Source organism: Scyliorhinus canicula, chromosome 2 (genome assembly GCF_902713615.1).
Source record: "Scyliorhinus canicula chromosome 2, sScyCan1.1, whole genome shotgun sequence".
NCBI classification, from domain to species: domain Eukaryota; kingdom Metazoa; phylum Chordata; class Chondrichthyes; order Carcharhiniformes; family Scyliorhinidae; genus Scyliorhinus; species Scyliorhinus canicula.
The window spans coordinates 244,737,352-244,757,262 of NC_052147.1; the positions used below are offsets into that span (position 1 = coordinate 244,737,352).

The 19,911-nt window shown below is 47.3% G+C and overlaps 1 protein-coding gene across 5 annotated transcripts in view; it reads left to right on the forward strand.

Annotated features, from left to right (window-relative positions):
• thsd7ba (thrombospondin, type I, domain containing 7Ba) overlaps positions 1 to 19,911 on the forward strand; it is a 1,373,128-nt gene that overhangs the window by 983,826 nt on the left and 369,391 nt on the right. For all 5 annotated transcript variants that reach the window (XM_038789927.1, XM_038789926.1, XM_038789930.1 and 2 more), the window contains 2 exons: positions 8,214 to 8,468; positions 15,539 to 15,717. In XM_038789927.1, the coding sequence (XP_038645855.1) occupies positions 8,214 to 8,468; positions 15,539 to 15,717 (434 nt within the window). The remainder of the gene's footprint in view (positions 1 to 8,213; positions 8,469 to 15,538; positions 15,718 to 19,911) is intronic.

The window sequence follows — 19,911 nt, forward strand, 5'->3', positions numbered from 1 at the left end:
AAATTTGCGACACCTCCTGGGTCCGTATCCCTCTATTCCCATCATATTCATGTATTTGTCAATATGCCCCTTAAATGTCACTATCATCCCTGCTTCCACCACCTCCTCCGGCAGTGCGTTCCAGGCACCCAGTACCCTCTGTATGAAAAACTTGCCTCATACCTCACCTCGAAACCATGCCCCTCACACCTTAAACCTATGCCCCCTAGTAATTGACCCCTCTACCCTGTGAAAAAGTCTCTGGCTATCCACTCTGTCTATTCCCCTCATAACTTTGTACAGGGCCGGCTCAAGGTACCGGCAACTCGGGCAGTCGCCCGGGGCGCCATGTGCTAGGGGGCGCCATCAAGGAGTGCGGGTCCCGCGCATGCGCAGTTGGGCCGGTGCCAACCAGCGCATGCGTGGTGGCCGCCCTCCCTCAGGCCGCCCCGCACAAACATGGCAGATGGATCCAGGCTCGCCGGTGGTCACTCCGGCCCCCCGCTGGCCCCCCCGCCTCCCCCCCCCCCGCCTCCCCCCCCGCCTCACCCCCTCCGGCCCCGCCCCCCGCCTCGCCCTCTCCGGCCCCCCTCCCCCCTCCGGCCTCCCTCCCCCCCTCCGCCCCCCCCTCCAGCCTCCCTCCCCCCTCCGGCCCCCCCTCCGGCCCCCCTGCCCCCCCCCTCCGGCCCCCCGGCCCCCCCGGCCCCGCCCCCCCGGCCCCGCCAGTCTGCCATGAGGAACCTTGTCAAAGGCCTTACTGAAGTCCATATAGACAACATCCACTGCCCTACCTGCATCAATCATCTTTGTGACCTCCTCGAAAAACTCTATCAAGTTAGTGAGTCCCCTTCACAAAACCATGCTGCCTCTCGCTAATATGTCCACTTGCTTCCACATGGGAGTAGATCCTGTCTCGAAGAATTTTCTCCAGTAATTTCCCGACCACTGACGTAAGGTTCACCAGCCTGTAGTTCCCTGGATTATCCTTGCTACCCTTTTTAAACAAAGGAACAACATTGGCTATTCTCCAGTCCTCCGGGACATCACCTGTAGACAATTTGGATCCAAATATTTCTGTCAAGAACTCAGTAATTTCCTCTCTTAAGTATTCTGGGGTGGATTCCATCAGGCCCTGGGGACTTATCCACCTTAACTGTGGGCAGCACGGTAGCATTGTGGATAGCACAATTGCTTCACAACTCCAGGTTCCCAGGTTCGATTCTGGCTTGGGTCACTGTCTGTGCGGAGTCTGCACATCCTCCCCGTGTGTGCATGGGTTTCCTCCGGGTGCTCCGGTTTCCTCCCACAGTCCAAAGATGTGCAGGTCAGGTGGATTGGCCATGATAAATTGCCCTTAGTGTCCAAAATTGCCCTTAGTGTTGAGTGGGGTTACTGGGTTATGGGGATAGGGTGGAGGTGTTGACCTTGGGTAGGGTGCTCTTTTCAAGAGCCGGTGCAGCCTCGATGGCCGAATGGCCTCCTTCTGCACTGTAAATTCTATCTATTAACATTTTTCAAGACGCCCAACATCTCTTCTTTTTCGTATGAAAAAGAAATGAACAAGTTATAATATAAGAAAAGAACAATACATCACAGGAACAGGCCCTTCAGCCATCCAAGCCTGTACATACCAACCATTGCCAAACCCCTCAGCACTTTATTGTGCTGTATCCCTCGATACCCATCCTATCTGTGTGTTTGTCAAGATGCCTTTTGAACAACATTAATGTATCTGCTTCCACATCCCCTCCCCCCTTCCATCCTCTGCGTAAAAAACTTGCCTCGCCCATCTCCTTTGAACTTTGACCCACGGATCTTAAATCTGTGCCCCCTGGTGCCTGACCCTTCCACCCTGGGAAAGAGTGCCTGCCCATCCACTCCATCCATGTCCCTCATAATCTTGTAAACCTCTATCAGGTCACCCCACAACCTCCGCCTTTCTAATGAAAACAGTCTAAGTCTATTCAGCCTCTCCACATAGCTAACACCCTCCAGACCAGGCAACACCCTGGTAAACCTCCTCTGCACCCTCTCCAAAGCCTCCACATCCTTCTGACAATGTGACGCCCAGAATTGAGACATAGTTACCCATCCTATCTATGTGTTTGTCAAGATGCTTTTTGAACGTTAATGTATCTGCTTCCACAACCCCCCCCCCCCCCCCCCCCCCCCACCACCACCACCATCCTCTGCGTAAAAAACTTGCCTCGCCCATCTCATTTAAACTTTGACCCACGGATCTTAAACCTGTGCCCCCGGTGACTGAACCCTCCACCCTGTGCAATACTCCAAGTGTTGCCTTACTAAGGCTCTATACAACTGTAGCATGACTTTTTATACTCAATGCCCCTTCCAATGAAGGCAAGCATTCCATATGATTTCTTTTCTTATAAATTTAGAGTGCCCAATTATTTTTTTTTCTAATTAAAGGGCAATTTAGCGTGGCCAATCCACCTAACCTGCACAACTTTTAGGTTGTGGGGGTGAAACCCACGCAGACACAGGGAGAATGTGCAAACTCCAGACGGACAGTGACCTAGGGCCGGGATTCGAACATGGGTCATCAGCACCGCAGACCCAGTGCTAACCCCTGTGCCGCCATGCTGCCCTCCATATGCTTTCTTGACTACCTTATCCACTTGTGTTGCCACCTTCAAGGATCTGTGGACCTGCACGCCCAGATATCTCTGACTGACTATATTCCTAAGAATTTTGCCCTTTACTGTATAATGTATTTGACGCTCTCGTGTTATCTTCCCATAAGGCTGCAAAGACAGTTGGCTGCAATGTTGAAAGCAGTGAGACAAAACAAGACTAAGCATTCAGTGTATAAGTTAATAATTGCTCCTTCTCCTCCAATCACAGGTCCCCTCCGTCTTGATCGTACTACTCCTTCAGAGATAGTATCTATCATTGGGAAAGAGGGAACTTGTGATTGGGGGAGCTGGAGCAGTTGTTCTGGCTACAGTGCAGGGATCTTCCAGCTACACTGATCGATTTGTGACAATGTGTGCCGGGAGGCCAAGGAGAAGAAGCAGAGAATGAAAGAAGAGGGCGGAATTTCTGTTGGTAATAAGAGACCACAGGTCCAAGGAGCTGTCACTCAATCTCTTGCCAGTCCACTCCCTCTCCTCTTTTCCCTCCCTCCTTATGCTTCTTAAAAGCAACTAAACCCCTGAACATCTAACAACCATTCCTGCCCTGTGAAATCCATGGGCCTGATTCTCTGCCGGCGTTCTTCTCTGTTTTGCCGGCGCCCGGGGGTTTTCCGACGGCGTGAGCTGCCCCACAATGGGAAACCCCATTGACCGGCTGGAGTAATGGAGAATCCCGCAGGTGGGTCGGGGCAGAAATGTGGCGCAGCAGGACAGAGTAGCCAGCCCCATGTCTCAGCAATGGCCACAACATCGGAGTTCCAAGTACTGATCCATGCTCTAAGTTCATCTCCCTTATTCGGGTTAGGTGGATTGGCCATGCTAAATTGCCCGTAGTGTCCTAATAAAAGTAAGGTTAAGGGGGGGGTTGTTGGGTTACGGGTATAGGGTGGATACGTGAGTTTGAGTAGGGTGATCATGGCTCGGCACAACATTGAGGTCCGAAGGGCCTGTTCTGTGCTGTACTGTTCTATGTTCTATGTTTATTCCTGATACTTCTTGCATTGAAACATACACACTTTAACCCATCCCACTGAGTGCAACATTGCCCTATCAAGTGTCTATCCTTCCTCACAGACTCGCTGCACACTATTTCTGCCCATTCAACAGCTACCCTATCCTCTGATCCATAGCTCTGGTTCCCATCCCCCTGTCAAACTAGTTTAAACCCTCCCAAAGAGCTCTCGCAAACCTCTTGCCCAGAATATTGGTGCCCTTCCTGTTTAAGTGCAATCCGTCCCTCATGCACAGGTCCCAACTTCCCCAGAGGACATCCCAATGATCTGCATATCTGAAGCCTTCCCTCCTGCATCAGCCCTGTAGGCACGTGTTCAGCTGCACTCGCTCACTCTTCCTTGCCTCACTCGCATGTGGCACCAGTAGCAATGCTACGATTACTACCCTGTTTGTCCTTCTCTTTAGCTTCCAACCTAACTCCCTGAAATCACTTTTTAGATCTGCATCCCTTTTTTTTAGCTATGTCATTGGTGCCTATGTGCATCATGACTTCTGGTTGCTTCCCCTCCCCTTAAGAATCCTGTAGACTCGATCCGAGACATCCGTGACCCTGGCACCCCGGAGGCAACATATCTTCTGGGAGTCTCATACGCGACCTTCTACACTCTCCAACAATAAAACAGTGTGAGCTGCAGCATGGAGAAGATTTTTATATTCCACGTAGAACAGGTTGTCAAAAAGTATACAACTTGAAAGGTTTTCTTGCAACCAGGCTCGTAGTAATGAATATTTCCTCCAATATGAATTGACTGTCACCCTGCACTTATTTTGCAATGTACAGAACATGTTCCCGTACCAGCCTCCCCGAACAGGCACCGGAATGTGGCGACTAGGGGCTTTTCACAGTAACTTCATTTGAAGCCGACTCGTGACAATAAGCAATTTTCATTTTATTTCAGTTTCATGAGGCAATCAACTGCAAAAGTGATCAAAATATCTAATGGGATATTTTCCAGTAAAATTGACAATATTGCACAATGCTGCTAAAATAAAATCTATACTCTCTGGTTTGTTTCATAATTGTGGTGGGATCATCTATAGGGTATACACAAATTATATTGCATTATATTGTTGCTTCTCTTAATATTAATGACCCACGCTGCATATATTTTCACAATAACTTCATTGCAGTGTTAATGTAAGCCTACTTGTGACACTGTGGGCCCGATTCTCCGCTCCCCATGCCGGGTGGGAGAATCGCGGGAGGGCCGGGCGACTCACGACACGCCGCCCTGGCACCCCCCGTGATTCTCCCACCCCCCACTCGGAGAATCGCCGCTCGCCATTTTTCACGGCGACCGGCGATTCTCTGGCCCGGATGGGCCGAGCGGCCTGACGTTCCCGACCTGTTCACGCTGGCGGCAACCACACCTGGTCGCTGCCATCGTGAATAGGGTGCGAGGAGCGGCCTCCGAGGCCGTTGTGAAATTCGGCTGAGTTCACGACGGCCTTCCCGATGCCGCGCGGGAGCGGAGAATTCCGCCCTGTGTCTGCCAACAGTAGGCACCATCATTTAACCAGGATCTTTCTGTGATTGCTTGGTGAACTGATCAGTGAATATTGAACAGAAAATTAATGACATGCATGATTGAATGTGGGGGGTGGGGGATGGGTGAGACTATAGCAGGGGTTGCGGCAGGGGTGGGGGTGGCATGGGTGTAATAAGATGCCAAGAAATAGGTGAAGCACCTCTCCCTGGTTCTGCTGACCAACTTGAAAGTACTTAGCGTGTAGGGTGTGACTGCCTTGTGTAAAAATTGTTTCGGTAACTCACTCCTCTCTGAAGCCTGCAATGTGTTGTTCACTCTGACTCCAGCTCTGCAACTTTGGGCCAGATTTTCTTCAGCTACAAAAATATAATGCAGGTATGGTTGTCCGAGGCTACAATGCATTCCACACACTCCCACATGTTGTAGGCACAGCACATTATTTGCCTGGTTGTGCTAATCTTATTTATTTGATTAGTTAGCTAGTTATTAATTTAGTAAAAGTCATCATAGTCCCAGATGACCATAAGCTGCTTTCCTTTTTGATGGGTGAGGGGAAGAGTTGACTGGGGGTGATTTAACTTGAGGATCACCACGCCTCAGGCAAGGGTCAAGGTTGAAAAAGCGAGGCCTTCATGTATAACATCAGCCGGTACGGGAATTGAACTCAAGCTGTTGTACTTGCTCTGTATCGCAAGCCAGCTAAACCAGACCCCTAAAATAATTTAGTAAAGTAATACAGTAGCAAGTTAGAAAGAAACAAACCAAACATATTCAAACATTGAAGGTAAAGCAAGAAGGATAAAAAGCAGTACCTCCTCTCCCCCCCTCTGCACTGAATTCCCTTCTGCCCCAAATTCCTGACTTTAGAACTCAGTTTCCCCTGCATACCATTCCCTGATCACTCTGAGTTCCACACTCATTGATTCATGACATCCCTTTGCATTCTTACCTTGTGCATCCAGGTGAGAGCCACCCAGCACAGGAAATTGAAAAAAAAAATGAAATTAAAATCACTTATTGTCACAAGTAGGCTTCAAATGAAGTTACTGTGAAAAGCCCCTACGCGCCACATTCCTGCGTCTGTTCGGGCGGCTGGTACGGGAATTGAACCGTGGTGCTGGCCTGCTTTGGTCTGCTTTAAAAGCCAGCTCTTTAGCCCTGTGCTAAACCAGCCCCAAATATAATCATCGCTTATTGTCACAAGTAGCCTTCAATGAAGTTACTGTGAAAAGCCCCTAGGTGCCACATTCTGGTGCCTGTTCGGGGAGGCTGGTACAGGAATTGAACCCGTGCTGCTGCCTTGTTCTGCATTACAAGCCAGCTATTTAGCCCACTGTACTAAACCAACCCGTGTGCTAAAATTTATATATTGGCTTCTATCTAGAATAGCAGATCAAATTGCTACTAAATTGCTATTGAAATACCTGACCTGCTCGCTTTCCAATGTGCCCCTGTTAAATGTGTAAGGGAGTGGGAGCATGCTGAGTTCTCATACTGCCATTGTTGAGACTTTAACACCCTGCCTGAACTAGGGGACGTCCTCCTTTCACAGATAAAATTCCATCCTCAGTCTTTGGTCCCAGTTGAAAGAGACTAGACAGTAGCCAGAAAATATGGTATTGTATTTACTTATTACTGAGATAAGGTAATTATTATAATAATTGCTTATTGTTCTCAGCCAGTGGGAAATAAACATCCAATTTTGGCTTCTGTGCATTTTAATTGTAACTTCAATAACTTGTTTTAACTGGGGTGAGAATACGCTTTTCTTTCAAACTTCATCATGTAGAAACAGCTCCTTTTCCAAATATGTTTAGTGGACAGATAGTCAACACAGTACAAAAGGGAAATAAGAATTTAGTTTTATTTATTTTAGTTTTAATTTATTAGTTTGGAACTTTATTTTATTTTTTGTTTTAATTTCAAGTACCCAACTTTTTCCAATTAAGGGGCAATTCAGCATGGCCAATCCACCTACCCTGCACATCTTTTGGTTGTGGTGGCGAAACCCATGCAAACACGGGGAGAATGTGCAAACTCCACACGGACAGTGACCCAGAGCCTGGATCAAACCTGGGACCTCGGCGCTGTGAGGCAGCAATGCTAACCACTCTGCCACCATACTGCCCGTTGATTTGGAATTTTAACGTATCTCTGCAGTTATGTCTAACACCATCAGATTTGATGATTCTATATATTTTGGCAACAAATGGATACTGTGGGCGCAATTCTCCGCACTCACGACGGTGCGGAGAATAGCGGGGTTCGTAAAATTTTACGGCCACGCTAGTCTGACGCCCTCCCGCTATTCTCCCCCCCCCCACGCCCGACTCCCGATACGAATCGCTGCCGCCGTTTTTTTACGGCCAGCAGCGATTCTCAGCTGGCCGATGGGCCGAGTTCCAAGCCCTTTACGGCTGTTTTTACGAACGGCAAACACACCTGGTCTGGCTGTTCGTAAAAACGGCCGTAAAGTGCCGATTTTTAAACCATGGCACCGATTAGCACGGCAGTACCACGGCCGTGCCAAGGGTGCCATGGGCCCGCGATCGGTGGGCACCGATCGCGGGCAGCGGGTCCGATACCCGCGCACTCTTTGTCCTTCCGCCGCCCCGCTGTATCACTTCGCGGGGCGGCTGAGGGGCATCCCGGCCCGCGCATGCGCGGGTTTCGCGCAAATGCGCGATGACGTCATCCGCGCATGCGCGGGTTGGAGTCTTCCAATCCGCGCATGCGCGGCTGACGTCATGTGACGCGTCAGCCGGCGCAAACTCTGGCAAGCGGGCTTAACGAAATTCGTTAAGCCCGCGATGCCGGAGTTTACGGCGGCGGCATGCTAGCCCCGACCGGGGACCAGAATCGGTTCCCGGTCGGGGAGGTAGAGGCTGGCGTCAAACCCGCCCGGATTTGACGCCAGCCTTACGATTTCTCCCTCTCTGGGAGAATCGCGCCCTGTGAATCAATGAATGCTTGAATATTTTGCCCAAGAAGTTCTCAATGATTATCAAACAGTGTCAAAAGTTAAGAATATGGATAAAGTAAAGAATATAAAGATTTGTTTCTGTTCTATTAGGAAAAAGCAAGAAGAAAGGGAAATGCCACAAGGATCAACTCGTTGAGACTAAGACTTGCCCATGTGACAAATTTATCGGTCAGCCACAAGGGAACTGGTCAGATTGTATTCTTCCAGAAAACATGGTGACACTGCAACTTGGGATGAAGTTTCAAGGAGATGTCAAAGACTGCGGGCAGGGTGTACATTATCGAGCCATAGCCTGCTATGATCAAAATAAGAAGTTGGTGAATCCTTGGCTTTGTAGCAATTCTGGTATGTCACAGTTGTTACAATTCCAGTTATAATTACAATGGCGCATGCTATATTTTGTTTAAAGATCAGAGTTTGGTTAACACTGTATTAAAACATTTTTGGCATGGAGAAATTAAATTATTCTGTGTCCATCACAGAAATGGCTTTGAATGCTAAATAATGGAACACATTTTTCCACTTGGGTCACAGTTTTGATAACAAATCTTTCCAGGTTATCTATAAAACAGTCAAGTGCAAAATACATCTGACTCTATGCCAGCAATATCATAGAAGTGTTAGAGAACAGAAGGAGACCATTTAGCCAGTCAACTCCACAGCAGCTCTCTGTCAGAGTTAGTCCCTCTACCCTGCCCTTTCTGTGTAACCTGCTTATATTCAAACTTCAGAGGATTTTCCTTTTTATTGAACTTGTGTAATTTTCTTTCCACTTCACATGCTTTTGCTCTCTGAGATTTCCATTTTGGTACACAATTCTGTTGAATTATGTGTAGTTTTGCGTTATGTGCTTGCATTTATTAACAATGTGTTACATTTGATGTTGGATCTGAGCGAGCTTCAATCCCTGACCTTGTAGATGAAAGAACAGCCGGAATTTCTGCCGATTTATGCCAGTGCCATCTTCTGGTCCTGCCAACGGTGCACCGCCTGCAATAACAATTAAAATAGATTAACGTGAAAAATCAACATTTTGAGGAAGCACGTATTTTAAAATAGCAGTTGCATGTTCCTTCTTTGCAAAGTGGTCAAGCTTTGATCAGGCGATCGTAGAGTATGCTCCAAGTTCAAGGCTATTCGACTGACTTAATGTTCAGAGAGGCCCGACAGGAACTTCGACTCCCTGATATTAAAACTATTGAAAATGAGGTCCAACAGTTCTATGCTCCAAAGGATCAGAATATTTTTAAATTGGCTGTGCTGTAGCCTGCGATTCTATTGTCCAAGTTTAAATGCATCCTGAATGGTTATGTGCCCAGTTTAAACTGAAACAAAGGTAAAAAAAACAATTTCTGTCACCAGAAACTGTGCACTCAGAGAATCATAGAATTTACAGTGCAGGAAAAGGTCATTCAGCCCATCGAGTCAGCACCGGCTCTTGGAAAGAGCACCCTACTTAAGCCCACACCTCCACCCTATCCCTGTAGCCCCACCTATCCTTTTTGGATCACTAGGGGAATTTATCATGTCCAGTCTACCTAGCCTGCACATCTTTGGACAGTGGGAGGAAACCGGAGCCCCCGAAGGAAACCCATGCAGACCCAGGGAGAACGTGCAGACTCCGCACAGACAGTGACCCAAGCCAGGAATCGAGCCTGGGACCCTGGAGCTGTGACGTAACAGTGCTAACCACTGTGCTGCTGTGCCACCCCACTATTGCTACTTTGCTACACTCTATTCTTGTGATATATTAAAAAGTTGTGAACAATGGTTTCCAATATGTCAACATCGTTGATACCAAAACATAACTGCAGCAATGTGCATACAGATAACATCATAGCATAGTAAAATAAAAAAATTACAGCATGCTTCACAGGAACATTACGAGACAAAATGTGACACCAAAACATCTAAGGAGATACAGGAGAGGTAACAAAAGCCTGGTCAAAAGAGGTAGGTTTTAAGGAATGTTTTAAAGGAGGAAAGAACAGTGGTAAGGTGGAAAGGTTGAGGGAGAGAATTCCAGATTTAGGGTCTCGGCAGCTCAAGGCCCCGACTCCAATGTTGGTTTAAAGGAAATTGGAGCCGTAGGAAAGGTCTGAGTTTAAAGAGCGGCATAGCCTAGAAGGGTTGTAGGACTGAAGGAGGTTAATGAATTGGAGAGGGGCAAGGTCAAGGAGGGATTTAAATGATTGGGTGACAACCTCAAGTTTGAAATGTTATCGAACTGATGTCAATGTAGGTCACTGAACAGTGGTGCTGACTAAACAGGAATTAGTGAGGGTTCAGGTATGAACAACAGAATCCCAAATTTAATATGACTCCTATTGAACATAAATCTTCATTATACCAAAATCAAAGTTAGCAATATGCTGACGTGCATCCAGTGTTGTGTTTTGTAACTATGTTACACTTGTTAATCATTTTTGGCAGAAGCTTAAGTGATTTCAAAATATCTTGCCATTCCATGTGCAATGATTTTGAATACATTAGAGTTGATACTTTTATGGTTAATGTGATGGGCTCCTTAACATTACAGAGATACAATTTCAAAAGGCTTTTGGTGTCATGCAGGAATGAAAGTTATTTTTGTGTTCCAGTTTAATATAAGCATAGAATTTACAGTGCCGAAGGAGACCATTCAACCCATCGAGTCTGCACCGGCCCTTGGAAAGAGCACCCTACCTAAGCTCATGTCTCCACCCTCTCCGTGGAGCCCAGTAACCCCATCCAACCTATTTTTTTGGAAACTAAGGGCAATTTAGCCTGGCCAATCCACCAAACCTGCACATCTTTGGACTGTGGGAGGAAACCGGAGCACCCAGAGGAAACCCACGCAGACAAAGGGAGAAAGTGCAGACTCCGCACAGAATCTCATATTAATGGTACAATTATGAGGATTACATTCTGTAAAACATTACAGGTCATTTTCCTAATTTATATTCACCTTCTACAAACAGATGAAGTATGGACATGAACCTAGTTTGAAGACAGCTTTCTCTTTTAAATGGTAACCATGATGTGGAGATGCCTTTATTGTCTTGCATCATTGACTTCGTCGATATATATGTTTCTGGCACCTCTTCATTCACCTGAGGAAGGAGCTGTGCTCCGAAAGCTAGTGATTTGAAAAAAACCTGTTGGACTTTAATCTGGTGTTGTAAGACTTCTTACTGTTCTCTTTTAAAGCTTAGAGCCAAAATTAAAATATTGAGCGCGACCTTCCGAAAAGAAAACAATGTTCTGTAGCAATCACGTTTAGCCGTGTGTTTCCCAGCTCTTGTAGTACTGAGAAACACATGGCTATTCAACGCAACTCGCTTTGAATAAGGGACCTGAATAGGGAACGCGCAGCTGATACCGCACATAGCCCGACTTTTTACAATGGGTAACCCCGCTTGCCGGAACTCCCCTTTGTAGCGAGACATAGGGACGCTATTTTTAAATGGTGTCCTAATCTCCGAAGCCCCGAAAAGAATCCCCGACCTCCCCACCAGCCCGAACGCAAAAAGGGAGCAGCCCCCCCACCCCACAGCACTCCCCGACACCCACACTGGACAAACGCGGTCCAATCGCGCATGCACGGAAAATGCCACCTTGGCAGTGCCAACCTGGTACCCTAACAGTGTCCTGCCAGGTAGAAGTGTCACCTGAGCACCTTGGCAGTGCCAACCTGGCACCCTGGCAGTGTCTCTGCCAACTCAAGTCACTTGAGCACCTTGGTAGTATGAGGCAGGCACCCAGGTGGCAGTGCCAGGGCAGATCCTACCCAAAGGGGGCCTCCGATGCCCTTGGAGACGCCGACGAGTGCCATTCCATCTGGTCCCCATTTGTGGGGACCAGTACGAAAGGGCGTTCGCCCGAGGTCCCCGAGGTGAAGGGATTGAATCTCAAAGCCTCAGGTACATCGGGAATCTGCACATTAGTGTAAGGCCTACTGCCTCACTCTAATATGCATATTTGCTAAAAAGTGCTCCTGTCCATTGTGGGTGGCATTCCCCTTGCAACGTATAGCGAGATGCGTTGAATTATGCGAGGGTTGCAAGTTGGGCGTGGGGTCACCCGGCTTTCACCAGCCACACTGCACCACAGCGAGATGCTTTTCCGGCGCAACATGGCCGGTGGATCGCGTCCATTGAATAATGTGATGAATGTGAAACCGAGCTGCCCACATATAGGAAGCTCAGTTATTGTAATATTTTAACAAAATTTAGGCAGCACGGTAGCACAAGTGGATAGCACTGTGGCTTCACAGCGTCAGCATCCCAGTTCGATTCCTTGCTGGGTCACTGTCTGTGCGGACTCTGCACATTCTCCCCATATCTGCTTGGGTTTCCTCCGGGTGTTCCGGTTTCCTCCCACAGCCCAAAGATGTGCAGGTTAGGTGGATTGGCCATGAGAAATTGCCCTTAGTGACCAAAAAGGTTAGGAGGGATTATTGGGTTACTAGGATAGGGTGGAAGTGAGGGCTTAAGTGGGTTGGTGCAGACTCGATGGGCCGAATGGCCTCCTTCTGCATTGTATGTTCTATGTTCTATGATATAAAATTATACTGAATCTTTGTTAGTATATTTCCAAAGGAAATTGGCTGGCCACTTGAAGGCAATAAACTTTCTGAGATTTGGGATACCATGGGTGAATGGGACTGATAGGCCAGCTCTACCGAGAGCTGGAATGGACTTAATGGGCCAAATGACCTTCTTCCATGTCACAATGATGCTATGACCCTATATACTTCTTTAAAAAATGCATATTTGTTGTTAAGAAAAGTAAATGTGCATCACAATAAAGCCAGCTAACATGATAGGTACAGCTATGACACTGCATCAACATGCAATGTGGAATGTTGCGGTGCATAGCCTTTCTATAAGAACACTGGATAAACGTAAGACAGCTAATTGCTGACTTATCAGCTTCCTTCTAATCATCGTTAATGGTAGATTATGTCATTAATAGTACCATCAACAACCAAACACCAAGTATCTGCATTGATGTGACACCTAGCATCAGTAAGACATCCCAAGGCACTTCACTGAAGTATTCTGAAACAATAGAAGGTTTTTTGAATTTGTTTTTAAAGCAATAGGCGGTGGCATGTTTTCCCAACTCCTCGGTTTTTGTGATCCAATTTTACTAATAATCTCACAGCAAACTTGATTGAGGATTAATCCAAAGGGTTAGTTTATTTTACACATTCAAGTCCAGAGGGTGTTTCCTTCTTGACGGGGCTCAATTCTGATGAGTTTCTGATTGATTAAACAATATGAAAATCCTTGAAATGAATCCTGCTGCTGCACAATGGACTTTCTAGGCTTAGAGTGCTTGGCAGGAGATGATCAGACACTTTTAAAAATCGAGCAAACGGTGATGAGTTCACAAATGAAGTTCTATCCAGTTGATGTAAAAATAAGGAGTTTAACTATGAGTTCCAAAGCTGCAATGTTAACACCATCGAGAAGGCTTGGGTCATCTGACATGGCCTATTAATAGTTAATTGCAGCTTAACAATTAATTTATGCGCTTCTGGCGAGGATTCCATTGTTTCTCCTTAAGAGGGAGATGCTAACATCCCTTCTGTGTTTAAATCTTTCGATTTTGTGATACTTCAGAAAGAGGGAGTCAGTTTGTCTGCACTTCCTCTGCTTTTGTTGATGTCCTATAAAGTGTCAAATTCCCGAAGGTAAAATAAATAATAATTTTGTTCATGAAACTGCTGGGGATAGCTCTCAATGGGTAAATCCTGTGATCAGGTGACTTGTAACAGCCATCTTAATTCTCTTTGTTGATAGAAAATACATTTGCAAAAAATAGCCATTAGGATATAGATTTGAATATACAGTATTGGATTTATTTTCATATCATAGAAACTCACCACAAAGTCACAGAAGGAAATATTAGGTCAGATGACCAATCTTTAAGGAACATCTTGGGTACGATCTACTGGTTACGTCACGCCAGGTTTCTGATCTAACCGGCCCGCACCCATTGGCGAGATGAGGATCCCGCTGTGGCATGGCGAGAGACTAATAATCAGCAATTCAGACCAATCTTCATCCCATTAGCTTGAAAGACCGCCTTTCGAACGACCACCCGTGATCTAACTGCCTCCCCCAGCGAGTGGTCACGTGTGCACCATTTAGTAACCTTTTTAAATACATGAAGCTGGCTAAGTAGCTGCTGTAGGTATCTGAGGGGGTGAGTAGCCATCTTCAGAATTGGGAAATCAGCCCAGGAGGGTGGGTGGGGGAGTCCCCGAGGGGGGGGGGGGGGGGGGGGGGGGGGGGGGGGGGATGGGCTTTGTCAGCACAGTGGGTGTACCTACACCTCAAGGACAGTAGCGGTTCAAGAAGGCAACTCACCACCACATTCTGAAGGGCAACTAGGGATGGGCAATAAATGCTGGCCTAACCAGCGACGCCCACATCACGAAAATGAATTTTAAAAACCTATGTGAAAAAGGATTTACTTTTCATAATTTGATAGAAAGAGTGAAAGAAACCAAATCATCCAAGTGGACTCCATTCAGACTAGTTATTGGAATTTACTTCTGAGTTCAGGAACTTAGGAACAGGAGCAGACCATTCAGTCCATCAGATCTTTCAGCTATTCAATTGGATCATGGTTGATCTGTATTTTAACTCTATCCACTTTCCCTATTTCTATATCATGTAATACCTTTTCCTGACAAAAATCTATCGCTTCATTTTGAAATTTTAAATTGACTTCAGCCTCAATAACTTGATGGGGAAGAGACTTCCCACTGCACTTTGTGTAAAACACGTTTTCCAAAGTTTACTCAAACAATCTAGCTCAAACATTTAAGCTTTTGTTCTAGACTCGCCCACAAGAAGATGCTGCTCTCTCTTTACCCCATCAACTCCTTTGATCATCTTAAACACCTCAATTAGATTACCTTTAATCTTCTATATGCAAACCTAACCTGATACAATTTATCCCCATAATTTAACCCTCTTCCTATCGTCCTTAGGTTGACTTCAACGTCTATTTCATCACCAAGCCGAGTATTATAAAATGTTGATAAAAGATAAAAGATATCCACATCATGATAAAAGTTAATAACTATGAGCTGATTTTTCAATCTAACTTCTTAATTTTAAATTCTATTCATTTGCTACCTGCAATGAAGTAGCTTATTTAATGTTCAGTATTGATATAAATGTATATTACTTACGCTTTGGTTCAATTTATGTGACTGTATCTGAATCACGAGCAAAAAAATTACAATGTTGAATAATACTAATGATCTGTGACAGCACGTACTCAGAAAATCCATGTTTCCATATGACAACCAGAGATGCGCACTACTTTCATATTAATGTGTCAAGATTACAGAATATCTAGTGGCAAAATGTCAACCCACTAAATCATATTTTTCTTTTAAACATTCAAATTAGGGTACATTGAAGAGACTTGCAGCTTGCCTTGTCCATCCGACTGTAAGTTAAGTGACTGGTCAAACTGGTCGGCATGCAGCAAGTCCTGTGGAAGTGGGGTACAAATCAGATCCAAGTGGCTGCGGGAGAAGTCGTATAACAGTGGTCGGCCATGCCTTAAACTAGACGTGAAGAATCAGGTGAGATGTCCCAAGCAACCACTAATAGATTACTAAGTGCAGCATTGAGGATTAGTGTACCATTGGTAGGTACTTTGATTACATAAAGAACAAAAATGTTTCCTGAATGTGCATGAACTGCTAAATTTCTCTCGAAGTACCTAATTTGTACATTTTAATATAATTACACACATTCAACTCTCCCAAAGCCATACCTGAAACAATGCAGCCATTAGTAAGTAAAGTATGCTTTGATTTTGATTAGTTAGCTGTTCACTTGCATTTACTTGTGCTTGTTTCTTCAGTCCACCCTTTTAATTCGATTGCCTCCTATTTCTATGCATTTAACTATTTAGCGAATAAAAAAACCCAGTACCTCCGTAGATGAGTATATATTGCATTGCAACAGCCTTCCATCACTCTTATGTCTTGAATGAGGGTCAGTCACTTCATTAACAGCTTAACTGCATCCAATAAAATTAAGCACGGATATTGGCTGTGGGGAGTTCACTGAGTACAGCAGTGGCCGTGAGCTTTTGCTAAGAATACTTATGGAAACTAGTTTGATCAGAAGATCAGTTTGTCGTTCTGACTCAGTCTGCAACACAGAGTTGGTAATAGGTACATGACTCTGATGTTTTGAAAGAATTTAAGTGGTTATACCAGCAAGAAGCATGTGCATTGAGAAAAGGCAGCTGAGTGAATTTGACCTGAACTTACATGAAGCCATTATTTCTCAAATTTGAGTTTTCCCATCTTTATTTAGCATGTCAGTATAGATTTCTGGTGTCTGTGATTGACATATGGGAATTTGAGGGGAGAAGAAGGGCACGATTCTCCAAAATGGAGAGGAATCGCCGCAACCACGCCACGCCGCCCAACGCCGGCGCGGGCTTCTCAGAAGTGTGGAGAATCGGCGCCATTTGCGCCGGCGCATTTGGTGGGGGGGGCCTCCGATGGGGTCTGGCCCGCGATGGGGGTCCACCGATCTGCGTGCCGGTCTTTCCCACCCCCGGGCCTACTTTGTTGTGGGGCCAGCCCCTGAACCCCCACGCCATGTTGCGTTGGGGCCGGCGCGCTGAAGAAGTCCCCCGCACCGCACGATTCTCCTAAATGGAGACTAAGTGTTCTCGCCGTTGTGAATGCCGTCGTGTTTCACGATGCTGCAAAACGGGCGTGAGGACAATCGATTCTGGCCCCCACAGGGGTCCTGCAAGACGCTGGAGCGGTTCATGCCGCTCCAGCCTCCCTTCCCGGTGCCAAATGGGCACCGTGCCAACCCGCACATGCGCAGTTGGGCCGCGCCAACCCGCACATGCGCAGTGGACTTCTTCAGTGCGCAGGCCCCAAAGCAACATGGCGTGGAGGTTCAGGGGCCTGTCGCGCAACAAAGTAGGCCCGGTGGGGGAGAGGCCAACACGTCGAGCGGTGGGCCCCGATCGCAGGCCAGATCCCATCGGAGGCCCCCCCACGGACATAGCCCCCCTGCCCCTTCCCCCACAGGCTGCCCCTCAACCCTTCGCACAGAGTTCCCACCAGCAGTGACTAGGGGTGAACGGCGCCGGCGGGACTCTGCCGTTTCTGCGCGGCCGTTCGGCACATCCGGGCCAGAGAATCGGCGGCCTGCAACCGGTGCTGCGCCAATTGCACTGGCGCAAATGGCCCAATTCTCCGCACCTCGGAGAATCGCGCGCACGTCGGGGCGGCGTGGCGCGGTTGCGGCGATTCTCCGGCCCGGATCGGGGCTCAGAGAATCGTGCCTGAAGTGTCCAAGATAATCACAGATCTCTCCAGAGACACCGGGTGGGATTCTCTGACCCCCTGCTGGATCGGAGAATCCCCGGGAGCCTCGCGAATCCCGCCCCACCCCACCGCTCCGACGCCGGCTGCCGTATTCTCCGGCGCCGGTTTTCGGTCGGGGGTGGATTTACGTCACGCGGTCGGGGTCCGTTGGCAGCGGCCCCCCGGCAATTCTCCGGCCTCGATGGGCTGAGAGGCCATAATGTCATGGCCAGTCCTGCCGGTGTGAAATGGACATGGTCCGTCACGGTGGGACCTGGCTTGTCGGCCGGCTATGTGAAACCTCGGGGGCGCGCGGAGGGATCTGTCCCCGGGGGGTCCCCTAGGGAGGCCTGTGCCGTGGGGGCACTCTTTCCTTCTGCGCCGGCCTCTGTAGGGCTCCGCCATGCACAAAAAACCCCTGCACATCGGAGGCCACCCCCGGGTTTGGACCCCCCCAATGGTGCCGATTCTCCGCTCTGTGGAGAATCGTGTTCCTGCGTCGGCGCGGCATGGCCCAGTCACGGGGATTCTCCGGCACGGCCGAGGGCTGGGAGAATCCCGCCCCATATGTATCACCAATGTTTACTAAAATAATGACACTCCAAATTAAAATTCAACATTTAAAAAGTTAAGCGTTTCTTCGGAGCACCGTACTTATGATTAATTATCTGATAACCCAGTCTATGATGAAGATGATAAATTATAGTACCTGAAGTGCTGAGTGGATACCCTATCTCAGCATCCTCCGGAGTTCCAGCATCACAGATGTTGGGCTGGATTCTCCGATTTTGTGGCTATGTCCTCACGCTGATGTGGGAACGGTGGCGTTTTCCGACTGAAAAAAATGGCGCAAAACGACCACCGATCCTCCGTTTGGTGGAGACGACTCGATGGGCTAAAAGGCCTACTTCTCCTCTGATGGTCTTATGGTAACACTCGAGAAGCTTGATACCATCCAGCAAAGCAGCCTGCTTGACTTTGCACCCTATCTGCAAACATTCACTCCCTCCACTACCGATACACAGTGGCGTCTACAAAATACATTGGAGGAACTCACCAAGGTTCCTTTGATAGCAACTTCGAAAACTATAGCCGCTACCATCTAGAAGAACAAGGCCAACAGACACATGGAAACACCACCACCTGGAGGTTCCCCTCCAAGCCACACACCATCCTTACTTGGAAATATAACATCCTTCAATCACTGTCGCAGCATCAAAATCCTGGAACTCCCTCCCTAACGGCACTGTGGGTGCACTCACATAACATGGACTACAGCGGTTTAAGAAGGCTGCTAACCATTATCTTCTCAAGGACAATTTGGGATGGGCAATAAATGCTGTCTTTGCCAGTGATGCCCACATCCCATGAATGAATAAGAAAAACATATCTTTGTTTCACCATGTGAGATCAAGAATGTTGGCCTAGTCTATCCAAAGTATAAAAGAGCAATTTTTGACCTCTGACTGATAGGACTTCACCGTTCCCCTTTAGGTGGGCGTGGTCCGGGGCCTCTGATGCCACGAAGCGTGTGACCTAGTGCGTAGGAAGCGATTGCGCATGCGCAGATTGCTACTCCTTTACTTTGCGTATTTCTCTCAACTGCACATGTGCGGTACCTTTTTCAAGATGGCCGCCGATCAAAATTGTTGTTCTCTGCTCCGGGACCTCGGCCTCGTGGTGAGTACTGGCGCCTCTCTTACTGTTTTCTGTTGGTTTGTTTGTGTTTTCCTCGCAGTATTGTTCGGATTTGTCTCGGACTGCCTGGAAGTTGCTCCTGTTTTGCCCTTTGATTTCTTCTGCTCTGGCACCGGCAATGGTGAGCAGAAGCTCTGCCTTTTCAGCATCGGCCACATCTTGTAGGTCGGCTGCTACCAGGAAGATCTCAAACCTTTGCTTGAATGCATGCCAGTTTTCACTGAGATTGCCATGACACCTGAGCCACTGTGGAACCAGAATCTCGATCATCTTGCCTGGGTGTTGTTGCTGGTTGTCACTGTTTGCTGAGTTGTAACTATATGGATTGAAACAGTGACTCACTGGTACCATGTGTTGTTATGCTCTTGACGTAGCATAAGCTGCTTCATGATGTGCACTCTGACAAAGGAAGGTTCAGATGTGGAGATAGCTTCAACACGTTTATTAAACTATTAACAATTCTCCTACTTGGATTTGACTCTACTGTTAATCCTTCTATAGCTACTCAGACTGACAAACCAGTCTGCTACAATCCACGTGGTGGGTGTGATGTTCAATCAACCCTGTATCTGTACTCACTGAGTGTCTCCAGTGGAAAGAGGAAGATCATGTGCGCTGTGGTCCTTTATATATGGGTTGGTGTAATGCCCTCCTGAGGTGGTGTTACCTCTGTGTGTATCATGAATGCCAATTGGTCGTGTCCTATCTTGCTGACCTATTGGTTGAATGTCTGTG